At 53.0% G+C, this 14,761-nt stretch overlaps 1 protein-coding gene across 4 annotated transcripts in view; it reads left to right on the plus strand.

Annotated features, from left to right (window-relative positions):
- Positions 1-14,761, plus strand: part of Rasgrf2 (Ras protein specific guanine nucleotide releasing factor 2) — a 171,145-nt gene that overhangs the window by 42,937 nt on the left and 113,447 nt on the right. For all 4 annotated transcript variants that reach the window (XM_063245278.1, XM_063245279.1, XM_003479514.5 and 1 more), the window contains exons 2-4: positions 1,210-1,316; positions 11,495-11,642; positions 13,417-13,506. In XM_063245278.1, coding sequence (XP_063101348.1) covers positions 1,210-1,316; positions 11,495-11,642; positions 13,417-13,506 — 345 coding nt within the window. The remainder of the gene's footprint in view (positions 1-1,209; positions 1,317-11,494; positions 11,643-13,416; positions 13,507-14,761) is intronic.

The following is a 14,761-nucleotide window of genomic DNA, read 5'->3' on the forward strand; positions in this document are numbered from 1 at the left end:
TTGATGCTAGGTAGGACTCCTGAAGATTCCTGCTGTGCCTCTTGGCTCTTCAGAGGGGCCCTTGCTCCTGCCCTTTCAGGCAGCTTGAAGTCAAGCCCAGCCTGGCTGGCTCAGATGTGGTCAGCTGGGGATCAGAAAAACTGTTGCTCCCAGTCCAGCCTTGGCGGTTGTGTTACCCTCAAACACAGTGTTCAGCCTCCCGGCAGGCAGTGCCCAGACATTGGCCTTTTAGGTTCTTCCTGAGGCAGGACCTACTTGGGAAGCAGGGCCCCCTTCGGTCCTTACTGCCCTCTTCCCGGGGTGGGGCCTCTGCTGTCATGTTCCCTGCACACAACCTCCCACCCTTGCTCCCCAGGGGGGGTCTCCAGGCGTCACCCTTTCAGCCCCAGGGGGGAGGAACAGTGTCCAATATTGGCCCCCCAAGCTAAGCACATCCCTCTCACTGTCTCCCTGCACCCTGCTCCCCTCCTCTCCACCCTCTCCCCTAACCCCGGGAAACCACAGATCTCTGCTGTGTCACCCTTTCAACATTGCTGGACTTGTAAAGGGTTTGTTCCTGTTCATGGCTGAGTAGTATTCTATCATATGGATATACCGGCATCTGTTTACCCTCTCACCCATTAAAGGGCATTTAGGTTGTTTCCAGTTTGTGGTAATGACACGTAAGGCTCATATGAGAGCAGTCATTTCACTGCGGGGGAATCTCAGCCTCTTCCTATTAAGCAGGACACCTGCCCCCCCCCCTCCATAAGTAATGCAGAGGATGTGTTTACCAGAAAGAAACCGTGCCTGTCTCAGTCCAGGCAGTCAGGACTTGGTCTGTGTCTCCTGTAGTCTGTTTAGTGGTCCTCTGAAGTACCATCTCGGGCAGGATTGCGAGGCTGCCTGGTCTCTCAGGGAAAGAGGTGCAAGCAACGTGCGAGCCGGCTGGCAGCCGATGGGCAATAGCAGGTGTGCTGCATCTGGGCTGGCACGCAGGACCAGGCTGCTGCTCAGCCTTCAGCAGGACAGCTCCCTGCGCAATAGGATGTCGGAGCAACAGCCCCTCTGTCCTTTCCTGAGAATATCTGGCAGCCGGGGCTGTGGCCACCTCTTCGCAGGCTGTGGGGACACGGCCATGCAGTGAACCTGGCCGAGGACGCGTGGGCTCCTTGTCCCTGGCGGGGAGGAGCGAGGCAGGCGCTGACCCCTGTTTGTCTCTCTTCCCAGTACTACTTCACCGTCCTCTTCGGCCACGAGGGCCAGAAGCCCCTGGAGCTGCGCTGCGAAGAGGAGCAGGACGGGAAGGAGTGGATGGAGGCGATCCACCAGGCCAGGTGGGCAGGGCCCTGGGGCGTCCTGGAGTCCTCCAGGGGCGGGGTCCTCCAGGGGGCCAGGGCTTTGGCGGAACTCGGATCCCGGTCCAGTTCCCGGTGATGGGCTGAGCGGGCTGAGCACAGTGAAGGCTCCAGCCCAAGGCGCCCAGGACGGAGGTGACAGCACACACGTGGGCTCTTCACTCTGCACCACGTGCCTGCCGAGTGGTTCTTTTCAGGACAAGGGCTCACTGTGTAGCCTGGCTGGCCTCGAACCTTCTGCCATTCTGCCTCAGCCTCCCAGGTGCTGGGATGACAAGCCTGCACTGCTATGCATGGCTAATTCATTTTCTAATAGAGCGCATTGCTGATTGTGCCCTGGGGGATCAGGAAATGCTTCTGGGTTGCTGAGCAGAGGATGAATTTGTTCCCAGCGCATTCAGACTGTTTTCCAAGTGAACCTTTCTGCCTTTTTCTCCTGCAGTCTCTTTCCCTTCCCCCCTCCCGAGGCTCCTCAGTGTGACAGGCAGAACGATGAGCTTTACACACTTGTCTCTTCCTTTTCTTCACTCTGCAGCACAGCTACCCCGTGAGGCATCACAAGACCCATTTTGCAGAAGAGAAGATAGTAATTTAAGCCAATTGTGCAGCCTGGCCACCACCTAACACGCTGTGGCTAAGCTGCTGAGCTGGAATCGAACCCAGAACTTTTGACCAGTGCTGTGCGTTGCTCCTCTCTGTCCCCTTCCCCCTCTTAAGTCTTATTCTTCCGTTTCTGTTCCTCTTCTGTTCAAAGACTAAAGTGAGTTCGCCTGAGCTTGGAGTTGAGTGTGAGACACCCTTGCAAAGTGCTTCAGTCCCTTTTGTTTGCTCTTCTCCTGAGCGTGCCCCGGAACTGCCCAGGGCTGGTACATGGAGGCCCTGTCCCCTGGGTGCAGGTGCCACTGCCTGGGCCGGCCATGCAGCAGGCCAGATGCAGAGTGACTTCCAGTCCGGGGCAGGAAGCTAGGCTGGCAGGACGGCTGGGTCCTCTGCAGAGCCTGCCCGCTTGCTCCCTGGGGAGAAGGTGAAGTGTGGAGTTGAAGCCGTGCTCCCCACCTAGCCTTGTTTCCAGAGGAGCAGGTGCATCCATGGCCCGATGGCTTGGTAGTGGCCGGGCAGGTGTCTTGAGCATGGACTTTGGAGGTGGCTGGCGCTCAAGCTGAAGGCCACTCTCCATCCCGGGTCACTGGAGCCTGCGTGGTGCTCAGGGACAGGTGGCTTGGACGTGCGTGTGCAGCTGTGTTGGACTTGGAAGCTGGGCAGAGTTTCAGACAGCAGCCCAGTGACAGCTCTGCTTCTCAGGATCTGAAGAGTTTGTGGCTGCTTGATCTGTGTTTTTGATGCCTTGACTTTTTGATCCAGGGCCTCTGTTTTTCCTGTGACTCAGGGTGGGGATGGCTTCTTGGGGCTCCTCTAATCAGACTGCTTTCTACTTGGCTTCTAATATCAGTTTTTTTTTTTTTATTGGCACCAAAGTGCTTCTGAAAGTTTTGCTTTCTGCATCAGGGGCAGTGGTGACTGGGGTCTGGGACTCACCCTGACTTTGTTCATATGTAAACAAAGCCAGAAAGCAGAGGGTGCTGTGCTAGGGAGAAACCGCCAGCTGTTTTCGCTTGACTTTGTGTTCCCACAGCTCGATTGATTCAAGGGGCTGGTGGGCTGGACATGTCACCCTACAGGACAGCCAAGTGGCACTCATTGGGTGCTGCTGTCATTTTAACAGGAGCCTTTTAAATACTCGGTGGTTGCGGTTTTATTGACTTTCTAAAATGTCTGAGTGTCCAATGAAGGAATGGCTGTTCAGCTCGCACCCAGAGCCCTCCTGCACCTCGGTCCCTTCTGCTTTGGGGATGTTGTTTCCATAGCAACTGGGCATGCCTCGAAAGTCACCTTGTTTTGCTGGCCTTTGCTTCCTGGAGCAGGGCCTCCCTGCCACCGTTTCCTCCAGGGCTTGGTGCTTTCTCTACAGTGTCTGCTTGGACATTGCTCTGTTAGATCTGGCCCGGAGAAACACATTTTTGCATCGGCGCTCAGCTGCTGGCAGCTCTGATGGGTGCAGAGGCCCCCACGGCAGGATGTGGACTCTGTGTGGAAGAGGGCCTAGGTGTCCGCCTCCCAGGCTCTTCTGTCCTGGCTGAAGCCAGACACTCCCAGGACCTGGATGGGACGAGAGGAAGAGGGGGCTGCAGGGGTGGAGGTCACTGGCAGAGGACACTGGACATGGTGGTATTCAGGCAGCTCTTGCCCCAGTGTGATGGGTGCCACCCATGGGGAGGAGAAATGTTGGACAAGAGCCTTTGTGGCTGGGGTGGCTGTGACCAAGAAGGGTTTCTGTGGGGATTGGAAGAGTGTGGCTGAAGCTGAGTGTGAGGGAGAAGAGGGCTGAATGTAGGAAGGATGCCCATCTGGGACCCCTAGCAAGGAGGGCGCCGTGGAGAGAGAGCCGGGCTCTGGTTCCTGCTGAGGTCAAGGTCTGGGTGGGCTGGGGAGAAGGGAGATCCTGTGGAACCCTGTCGCTATGTCCTGGCATCTCCATACACCCCGGGGCTCGTGCATCCAAGGCCGGCTCTGGCCTGCTGTCTCTCGTGACTTTCCAGCTCCTCCAGCCAAAACTCTGCTCAGAGCTGCACCTGGGTTCTCTCACCCCTCTGTGCGTGTCTGGGTTTCCTCAGGGGGTGGAGGTAGTGGCCCCAGGCTGCCCTTCTGAGAGCCCTGGCCCAGCGCTTACCTTGTCCCGCCAGTCCGGATGTGATGAGCACACGAGGATGCTCTGTGTCACAATGAAACCCCACAACCAGAAAACCAGAAGTGGGCAGTGGTGTCATAGCCTAAGCCAGTGGTGGCAAATCTTTTAGGACCTTTTAGAATGATAACAAACAGCCCTTTGTGCCACCACAGCTCGAACCATCCCCAGGCTGCATCATGTGTTCTTGTAGCCGGCGTTACTCCCCATCACCACCTTGAATCCTGAAGCTGGGCCATTTCCCTGGTGGAGCTGCGGGTTCCTGCTGAGCACCTTGTCAGGACCTCGGGATGGGATGGAGCAGAGCTGGGTCTTCCCCTCGAAGCCAAGCTAGGCAGTGAGGCACAGGGTGGAGCTAGCACCTGAGGAGGAGGAGGTCTCCTGTGGGTGGAGTCCTCAGCTGCTTGGGGCCCTGACTCTGAAGCCCGCCGCTCTGCCAGCTGTGCAGCAGCAAGGGCCAGATCCTTCTGGGCTTAATGAGGTCTCTGCTCTGACTCTTTGCTCCCTTAGGTGTTCCTTCTCTTTGGTATCTTTGCTATTATTTTTTCTTTTTGGTCTTTTTGAGACAGTCTCACAATGCAGTTCAGGCAGGACTTGAGCTCACTTTGTATCCCAGGCTGGTTTCAAGTTTGTAACAATCTTCCTGCCTCAGCCTCCCGAGTGCTGGGAATACAGTGTGCACCACCGCACCCAGCTGCTCTGTTTTTCACATCTTAGTCTCCTCCCTGTGCTTTTAGCCTCTGCTGAAAATTTCTTCCCACTTTAAAAAAAGAAGCCTGGGTTGGGGATTTAGCGCAGTGACATAAGCATCTGCCTGGAAAGCGTGAGGTCCTGAGTTTGATCCCTGGTACCAAAAAAACAAAACCATAAAAAAAGAAGCTGAGAGTGGTGGTTCACCCCTCTAACCCTAGTGCTTCCCAGAACCTCGTGTGCCAAGCACCCTGGCCGGGGAAGGGGAGCCAGGAGGTTTTGAGATGTTTTTGTTACACCGATGGGCAGAGCACAGCATCTCAGCATGAGGAGCATTTCCTGTTGGTGGTGAGCGGCCTGTTTTTCACTGTCATTCGTATTTCTTCTGTGACTGTCATTACATGGCCTTTTCCTGTTTTTTCTATTGATATTTTTCTGTCTGCTGTCTGTTTTAATAAGCTATTTGGGTGACGAATACACTATCTGTCATTGTGTTTTTATATTCATTGTAAATCACTTCCACCATTTTTGTTGTTGTTTTTTAATTACATTGTTGGATTTTTTTTTTTGTTTTTGTTTTTTTTTTGGCTTTTTGAGACAGGATCCCTTGTGTAATTCAGGCTGTTTTAGAAATCCCTGTGTAGCTCAGGTTAGTCTTGAACTCCTAGCAATCCTCCTGCCTCTGCCTCCTGGCTACTGGGATTATAGGCATGCACCACCACAGTCGGCTTGATGGAAGTTTTTTGATAGTTTTTGAACTCTGATGTAATGGAAATAGATTGCTTTGGTGGGGAAATTGTTCCAGTGCATTTAAGAAAATTTGGTTTGTGAACAGAATTCTGTTCACACACCACAGAATTCCTCATTTTTAAATGTATGTTTTGGTGTTTTTTCTCACATATTCTCGAAGCTGCACAGCTGTTCCCACTAATTCCGGGACTCTGTTGACTCCGGAACAGAAACCCTGCCTGAATCTGAGGTCATTCCCTGCTCCCCAGAGCCCGGCCTCGCACCCTGTGTACTTTCTGTGCCCACTCTGGACATGGCCAGGATCCGACATGCTTGGTCCTGGCTGTTGTCGCTTCTTGTGGTATTTTGGGGCTCATGTGAGGTGTCCCACAGAAGGGTACTTTGTTTCCCTTGGAAGCATGGTGGCCTTGAGTGTATCGTGCCTATCCACGCTGCAGTGTGGCTGTGTCACCCCATCTTCCTCTTGTGAGAACGTCACTGTGGGGATCCGAGTCCCTGTGTTTGCTATGCAGAGCACTGGGTGTTTGTTTGTTGGCAGTCTCCACATGGACCTAGGTGTGGAGTGTCGTGTCCCGTGGGTTCCCGGACACGCTGTCACTGTCACAGCACTGTCCCGAGTGCCCTCCCACACGCGTAGGCCTGCAGCTCTCCACACTCTCATCAGGCCTCCCTCCCTCTGGGTGTGTGGGTTTGTATTGAGCCCTGGCGGTGGAAATGAAACCGTGAAATACATTCAGTTTTAGAAGCATCCCTCAAATTTCTTTGTCCCAGAGTAGTAATTTTGACACTATTGGCTTTCTGTTATGTTTCCCTGTAACAGTATTTTGCCTGTGACTTTTCATGTTTGATTTTGATTTAACAAGGATTACTGACAGCTTTTCACGCATCCCCAACTTAGTGGAATGTTCAGATCAGATCGCTGTAAGGGTGGAGCCACAAGGAGGGAGCAGTTTGAGCGGGGCTCAGTCACCCGTCCGTCCTCTCCAAGGTCCAGGCTCTGTTTGCACCAAGACACCTCACTGTAGAGAGGATCTGCAAGGGAGGGAGGTCGGTGGCGAGGGCTCAGGACCACGGGCAAACTAGAGACCAACAGACACAGATTCAGCAGGGCAATGGGGCTGCTCCCAGGGGAGAATGCCAGGGCAGCAGCAGGGCAGGACGGTGTGGCAGCAGAGCAGGATGGTGTGGCAGCAGGGCAGGACGGTGTGGTGGTGCCAGAGAGCTCTGAGCAGGTGCAGGAGACCTTATCCCTGTGTCACGGGGCAGTGGCCACAGGCAGCTCACAGAGGAGGAAGAGTGCGTGTGGCTCATGTTGCAGGGGGTGTAGTCCGTGAGCCGTTGGCCTGCTGATTGGGCCTGTGGGGAGGCAGGAAAACCATTCAGGGGAACAAGCTTCACCCCTCGTGACTGAGAGAGAGAGAGAGAAAGAGAGAGGGAGAGAGGTGGACCCGAGCCCCACAGCCCTCCAAGTGGGATCATGAGCCTCAGCTCCCATGGGTTCTACTGTCTCCCAGTGCCCCCACTCTGGGTACCACTCCTTTAACCTGTGGGCCTCTGGGGGCCCTGCAGACCCAGGCCATGGCTGGAGACCTGCCTCGATGGAAACCCTCTGTTGCTTCAGCCTGGACTCCACCATCCTTTCCACACCAGGAGGGTGGACTCAGAACTGATTCTCACTAGTGCTGAGCAAACCCTGGGGTGAGCGGGAGTGTTCTTTAGTGATCCTTGGGTTTGCCATAGTTCGCTTCACAAGTATATCTGACGTCCTGGCAAGTGAACCCAGCTTTTGCCCTCCTGTGAAATACAGAAGGATGGTGTCTTCCCAGCGGGCTTCTCTCTCCTCCCTCGTGTGGAGAGGTGGTGGAGCCATGGCTTTTGATTCTGAATACTGCACACCAATTTATCCCATGGTGCTCTAATCTTGCCAATCTGTTGGTGATCAACAGAAAGATTAGAGTTTTTCTTTCATTATGTTGATTTATTTGACTTGCTTTTATTATTTCTCTTGGCAGCAAAAAACAACTTTTCATGTGTGTGTGTGTATGGAAATTGAACTGAAAAGCAAAATAAACAAAAACCAAATGGACTTAATCAATATATCAGGTATACATTCTTAGACTTGAATAGTATCTTGTAAATGGGAAATTTAACCAAATAAAATGTTTCTTAGAAATACAGTAGACTAGGAATACCCATTTTATACCTCCTCTACTATGTCTTTTAGCCTGGGATTGAACTCACAATGTATGCATCCCAGGCTGGCTTCAAACTCATGGCGATCCTCCTGCCTCAGCCTCCTGAGCATTGTGATTATAGGTGGCATCACCACACCCAGCATTCTGAAGCACAGGGAGAGATCGGTGCATGCCGAGCAGGTTGGTGCCATCTGGAGTGGGCGTTTGTCTTCTGGTGGGGTAGACAGAGGCTGGGGAGGGAGACCCAGGTAAAGCACGAGCTCCTGAGTGAGGACAGAGCGAGTGGAAATCCCAGGGTAATTGGTGAGCTGCATGACTTGAAAATTCTTACCTGAAGAAGCCACATAAAATAAGTGACGTCAGATGGCTTTTTCCGCTTGGCCCTGAGCCTTGCTGTGAGCTGCATCACAGCTGGCAGGGCGCAGTCTTGCTGAGTTGTTCAGAGTGACACAGTCTCTCGAGCCTCCTGCTCAGCCACCCTTTGCGACCTGTCTGACTACTGTGACATCTCTTCGGTGGCTTATCCAGCAGCAGAATTCATCCTACCTTTGCTGAGTCTTCCGTTATGATTTCCTAAAGTGGTAAATCAAGTTTTGATAAGTAATTTACACCTCTCTGACCGAGCAGGACTTCTCTTCATGCGTTTATTGGCTGCTGGCTTACTATGTTTTGTGATGCCCTCTCATCTTTTTCTTGACCTACTAGTTTTAGCCAGTAGTTTAGGCTGCTTTTCATCAAAATGAAAAATTTCAGCACCTTTGTGATATCTCTTGTGTCTTGTCTTTTGTCCTCTGTTTTTATTATTTACATATTTTAGCTGTTCGATCAATTGATTTTATGTTGGAAAATAATCTAATTACATCTTTCTCCATTTCTCAGCTTCGGGCTGCAAGCACTGACTCTTTACTAGAAGAGAGAAATAAATCAAGATTTTAAATGATTTCATTATTATTTTCTTTCTAAGCCTGAGATTTTATGATTTATTTGCATTCTGTAAACTCTTCTATTCTCCAAATTCAGTGAAGCCTTTACAACTTTGCTAGAGTCGATCTCAAAATTAAGAGCCAGTAAGGAGGTTGGGTAACAGGTCCTGAAACACAGACAGGGTTGAGTTCTAGGGTCCCCCACACACCGGGATGACCGTGGTTTACCATGACCGCTTTGCATATATTATGAAAATCTAGAGGAAAGAAGGTCAAAGATTCTAGACAGAAAGAAACTGTAAGGAGACAGAAGTGGTAACTGCTGTGATTTTATTAGTGCAGGCTTACACATGGGTTGAAATATCTCACTGTACCCCATTAATACCACTAATACACATTAACACCTAAAAATACAGCACCTGATAAACACCAAGGAGCATTTATGTAGCGCTCTGTGTCTGTTACTTGGCCCCTGGCCCCCCTCACAGAAACCCAGCAAGACAGCAGAAGGCCGATGGGTCTGAAGCCAGGGTGCCCTGGGGACCGGTGCTGGCAGCCCCGCGCACCGCCTTGCTGTCTGTCATGAGAATATGCGCCTGCTGTGTGATTCCAGGAGTCTGCGGTCACTTGTTTCAGAGCAGGCGTGTGCTACACTCCCGGCACTCCTCATACCTTTCCTTCTTTGGTTCTCCCGTCTTTGGTTTGCATCTGGGAAGAACGTCTGCACTAACCCCGGGATCTCCTGCCTCTCCCAGGCTGCCTGTCCTCTGGAGCCTTCTTAGCAAGGTGGCAGCCTTCCCTGGCGAGGGCAAGTTTTGGACTGTGACCTGGGTGCCCTTTGCTTCTTTATTCCGGGGTGTGATGAGGAGTGTCTTAGCCACTTTGTGAGCAAGGAGACCATCTCCGACATCCATGACTTGAGGGAAGAGAGGTGTATTGTGACTCACCTTTCAGTCCCTGGCTGGCTGGCTTCAGAGCAGGGTGGCCTGGCCAAGGAGCCTTGAGGGAAGGGAGGAGCTGGGAGGGAGATGCGCCCTGCTGGGCCACGCCCCTCAGACCGCCCCTTCCAAACTGGCCCCACCTGCTCACAGCTGGGAGTCCCAGGATTCATCCATCCATTCTGAAGGTGCCACCCATGACACACGTGGCTTTAGGGGGTGTCTGGATGTGGAGTAACCAGGAGGAAGCAGGCTTCCAGCTGTCCTGCGGGTGGTGGCTGCCACCCACGTGGACCCTGCTTTGGTTTGGTGGCTCAGAGCTGGCACTTCTTGGGGCCTGTGAGTCGGGGACAGCCCAACAAGCCCCACATCTTGGACCGCCTCTTCTCCAGTTCCCACCATGCAAGTTCTGCTTAGCTTTTCCTTCATGAAGTTTCACAGCCTGCCTGGTCTGTTGGAGGTCACGAGGGGGTCTTTAACAGAAAGTGCTTTTCCTAGCCTATGCATGGGAGCTGGGAAGGGAAGGGGCAGCGTGGGGATGTGGCCTGGGACTCTGCCCTGTGTCCTACACTGTATTGCTTTCTCCTTGTTCAACAGGAACGGGGAATTCTGTGCCCCTCCCTCGTGTAACCTGTCTGCCATATTTCTACTAAGTGGATGAGAAAGGACAGCATTTGATTGCAGTAGTTGCTTTTCTCCTGTTCTGTTGTTTCCTCCCTGTAAAATGCCTCAAGCGTCCTTCTGGGCAGGTCCTGCTCTTCTCTTCTCCTTCCTCCCTCCTCTCCTGGCTGCTCAGCCCTTCTCCCCTGCAGTGCTTCCTGCAGTGACCTGAAACCACTCCTGCCCTGGTCTTGTCCTTTTAGATGCGCCTGCCAGAAGGCAGGGCCAAGAACGTCAGAGCAGCTGGAGTAAAAGGGGGCTTTAGTGTTCGCTTCAGGCTTTGTCCATTGAAAGAGACCCTTAGCTGTTTCATAGAAGCTCGGGTTAGACAGACAGTGTGCCAGAAGGATCTTACTGGGCCCCGTCAGTATTCAGATGTCCTGTGGGACAGGAGCCGAGTATAGAAGCCTCTGGGAGCCCCGAGAGCATCCTGTTCTGTCACAGGCTCCCCACGAGTCTCAGGTCCCCTATTCCTTTCTTCCCCATACGGTGTGCTTTGACGGCTCTGGCAGGGATGTGGCCAGGCAGCCTGACAGCAGCCATGCCTGGGTCCTGGGTTCACATCTTCCTTGAGCCCCAGAACTGGAGGAGGAAGGGCCTGGGCCTAGTGTAGGCCAACTGTCTCCTCGAGCTATGCTGAGGGTCAGCAGTGGTGAACCTGCGGCTCAGGTGCTGACTAGGGCCGTTTGTGTCCCTGAGAGCTCTGTGCTTCACATTGCTGGTATGGCTTGAGGCTGAGGATGCGAGCTTTGGGCCAGACGTAGGCCTAGCTCTGCTGACCAGCTGCAGTGCGCCCTGAGTCCAGTAAAGAATCTATGAGGACCAGTTGTCCAGTTTCCTGGGCTGCTGGAGGGTGGGGCCAGGTCACCCTCTGTGCACTCAGTGTGTCACAACTGTTACTCATTATCACCCTCACCACACCGTTTGGGAAGGGTTATGGGGACAGAGGCGCATGCATTTTATCACTGCAGGAAGTACAGGAAGCCCTGGGAGCCGTGTTTCAGCTCCCCAGCATCGCACCATCCATAAAAACCCAGGAGCAGGCTTGGCTTCTCCACACTCAGCCTCCTGGCATCAGGCGCCTGTCAGCTTCGGACAGAGTTAGGGTCCCAGCAGTTCCTCTCAGCAGGTCCAGTTCTGCAGCATGGTGACTTGGTGGACGGGGGAGTTGGCCGGTGACGAGACTGCAGCGTGTGTCCCTCTGGCTGGGACTGCGCTATGTGAGGCCACAGGCCTAACCATGTCGCTCCCTCTCCAGCTACGCCGACATCCTGATAGAGAGGGAGGTGCTGATGCAGAAGTACATCCACCTGGTTCAGATTGTGGAGACGGAGAAGATCGCAGCGAACCAGCTCCGACACCAGCTGGAAGACCAGGACACGGAGATCGAGAGGCTCAAGTCAGAGGTAGCTGCAGGTGGAAGAGCTCTTCCCCTCATTTCCAGTCTTCTGTCTTCTCCCCTCAATTATCTGTGTCATGTTCAAGGCCAAACCTCCAACTCCAGGCTCAGTTCCTGGGCCATCCACACACGTGGCCAGGCTTCCGACCTTCACCGGGACCTGTGGTCTGCATCAGGCGAAGGCGCAGGTGCTCTGGGAACGCAGCATCATGAGAAGCTCACTTTCCCTTGTGTGCTCTTACTGTCCTTCCTTTGAGCAGAAGTCAGGTACTGGCTGGAAAACCGTCTTTTGGCGATTTAGTATTAACGATCGTGACTCTGTCATGGAGTTCAGGTGCAGAAAGGACAGGAAGTGATTGCAGATCTGAGGGGCCCAACCTCCCCCAGAATTGTACAGATCGCATGTGGGCACATGAATGGGCTTTCCCACCCTGCCTGTCCGCTCCTCTTGTGCCCTGCACTTGGGAGAGGAAGGTCACAGGCCTGTGGAGTGACAGGGAGCCCTGGTCTCTGTCTGTGGAGCAGGCTGGGTCCCCAGGGAAAGGAGCCATCACAGAGGAGCAGATAGGTGGCCAGAGAGAGGATTTATCAGTGGTGCCACGGTGTCTTCTTAGGTTCGAGGCAGGAGCCAGGCCGGAGCAGCCATGTACTCGCTGTGCTTGCTCCAGGGCAGGAGGGTCCTAGAGGCGTGGCCACTGTCTCTCATTAGACATCACTGTCCTCTGTGCCCTTACACCTTCCCTCGGGACGCTTTGCACCCTGGCACCTCCAATCCCTGGGGTGTCCTGTCTGGTGCCCTCGGCCTTGTGCTAGCCCTGTCCATTGGGAAGGGGTCACCTGCACTTCACTGTCAGTCTGTATTAGGCACTGTAATTTAAGATGGAATCACCTAGTTCTCTGCACCACAGTGGGTGAGAGCAGGTACTAATGTGGCAGAGAAAGGGGCTGGCATCCCCCTGCCAAGGGGGTGTGCATCCTGAGCCACGCTCCCCAGTGTTCACTGTGTCACTTTGCACGTGATGCAGACTGCAGCAGAAACGAGCCGGGGCCTGGGCAGGAGCAGGAACGGGAGCAGGAGCAGAGGCCTCCTGAGGCCCTTGCAGAGCTTCACTGCATCTCCTACTCAGTTTACTTTCTGCCTCCCAGAGCATTTGGGAGGAGACCCAGAGATGGCTCTGTGGCAGTCCTGTGCTCCTGGCTTTTAGGTATGGCAGCTCTGTGGATTTGTTTGGATTCTTGCTGTCTAGGGAAGGTCATGGCGTGGTGATCTTGAATTACCAGGGGTCACAGGGCTGAGCCGGAGGTGGGCAGGGAGACTGCAGCTGTCTCCGTCCTTCCTCCCCTTTCTGAGGGGTCCGTAGTGGGCGGGCCTGACCCTATTGGGGTGAGATTTCCTGTGCAGAATCCACGGAGGCCCGGGACCCCATGCTACACCCCTGGAAGGCCACCACCATTTGCAGTCACATGAGCTTTAAGCAGTGTCCAGTGCTTAGAGCCCACTGGGCATCTCGAGAAGCTGCCTGTGGGAGCAGGGACCCACTCGTCACAGAGGCTCCGGGCTCGCGCTCCTCCTAACCACCCTCTGGTCACATGTTGCATGTCTCCTCGTGCCAGCTCTTTGGTTGGGAGCTTGGGGTCAAGTGTGTGCTTCCCTACCCCAGGGGCCGGGAGGAGAAGGCTCGTGGAGGGCAAATCCCTGGGGCACTTTGGGCAGAGCTTCCAGTGAGCCATGGCTGCTCGAATGGCTCCCAGCTGGTGAAGCCAACCATTTTGCATTCCAGATTATTGCCCTGAACAAAACCAAGGAACGGATGCGCCCTTACCAAAGCCACCAAGAAGATGAGGACCCTGACATCAAGAAGATTAAAAAGGTAGGATGAGTGGGGTATGGCAGTGCATTTAGGATCTGAGCACTCTTTAGAGGCTGAGGCAGGAAGATGGAAAGTTGGAGCCTAGTCTGGACAACCTAGCAAGACTCTGTCTCAGAATTAAAAATAAATCAATCAGAAGGGCTGAGAATGTAGCGCATCGGGAAAGCTGGGTTCATTTCAGGTGATTAGAGAAAATAAGAAAAAGAAAGAAAAGAAAAAAGGCACAAGGCAGGACTCTGGAGTGCTCTGGAGTGCTCAGCATGCCGACCCACTGTTTGCTATGAGGTGAGGTCTCCCAGTGGTGTCCGGCTGAAACAGTACCTTCCCTCCAGGTGACAGCCCGGGCTGCACTGAAGAATCCCAGCTGAGCTCCTGTGTGCTCATGCCGCTCTTGACCCCCACCCCCAAGGAAGGAAGCCTGCACCCCATATCCAGCGCACACAGGCAGGGTGGGGGCACTGTCTACCTCCCAGCTCTGTTGCTCCTGTTTGGGAGAATTTAAAAATTGCATTTGCAAAGCAATTTTCTTCTCCTTTTTTTTTTTTTTTTTTTTCTTTTTGAGACAAACTTTCACTCTATACTTCAGGCTGGCCTTGAACTCACTTTGTAGCACAGGCTGGCTTTGAACTCACAGTGATCCTCCCGCCTCAGACTCCCATGTGTTGGGATTACTGGTGTGCACCACCATGGCCAGATCAAAGCAATTTTTAAACCATTAGTCTTTAGTGCTTGCTTAGGAAGATTTCTTTTTTGGACACACGAGGAATTTGGAGAAAATTAAGTAAAGCAATGCATATGCTCAGTTTGTTTTATTGTGCTTGAGTCCCGTTTCACCTCACAAACAGCAGATCTTTCTGTCTGGCAGATTTATAATCATGCAGTTTTTCTTTTGTGTTGTGTTTTGCTACTTTTCAGTTTTTGTTTTTATTAGCAGATGTTTGCAGTACACAGTGGTTACTGTCCCCATGGGGAGCTGGCGAATGGACACAGCACATCCGAATTCTCTGTCCACCTCCTTCCTGGCTCCTGCCCATCTTTGGGGTTCCCTTCCCATTTGCAAAAGATCTGTCTCCATACCTTCTATGGTCTCTCTTTTGTTTTGCTTTTTGACTTACAGTTTTTAGTTTTTCATGTAAGAGAGACTATGCAGTATTTAAGCTGGTGTGTCTGATTTATTTCCCTTAAGATTATGACCTCTGCATATCCAAGAACAGGGTATAGCTGTCCATTTTCTGATACCCTCTTGATTCTCCTT

This window comes from Cavia porcellus, unplaced genomic scaffold (genome assembly GCF_034190915.1).
Source record: "Cavia porcellus strain 051 isolate PalLab524CR breed Dunkin Hartley unplaced genomic scaffold, mCavPor4.1 scaffold_2, whole genome shotgun sequence".
Classification (NCBI taxonomy): Eukaryota; Metazoa; Chordata; class Mammalia; order Rodentia; family Caviidae; genus Cavia; species Cavia porcellus.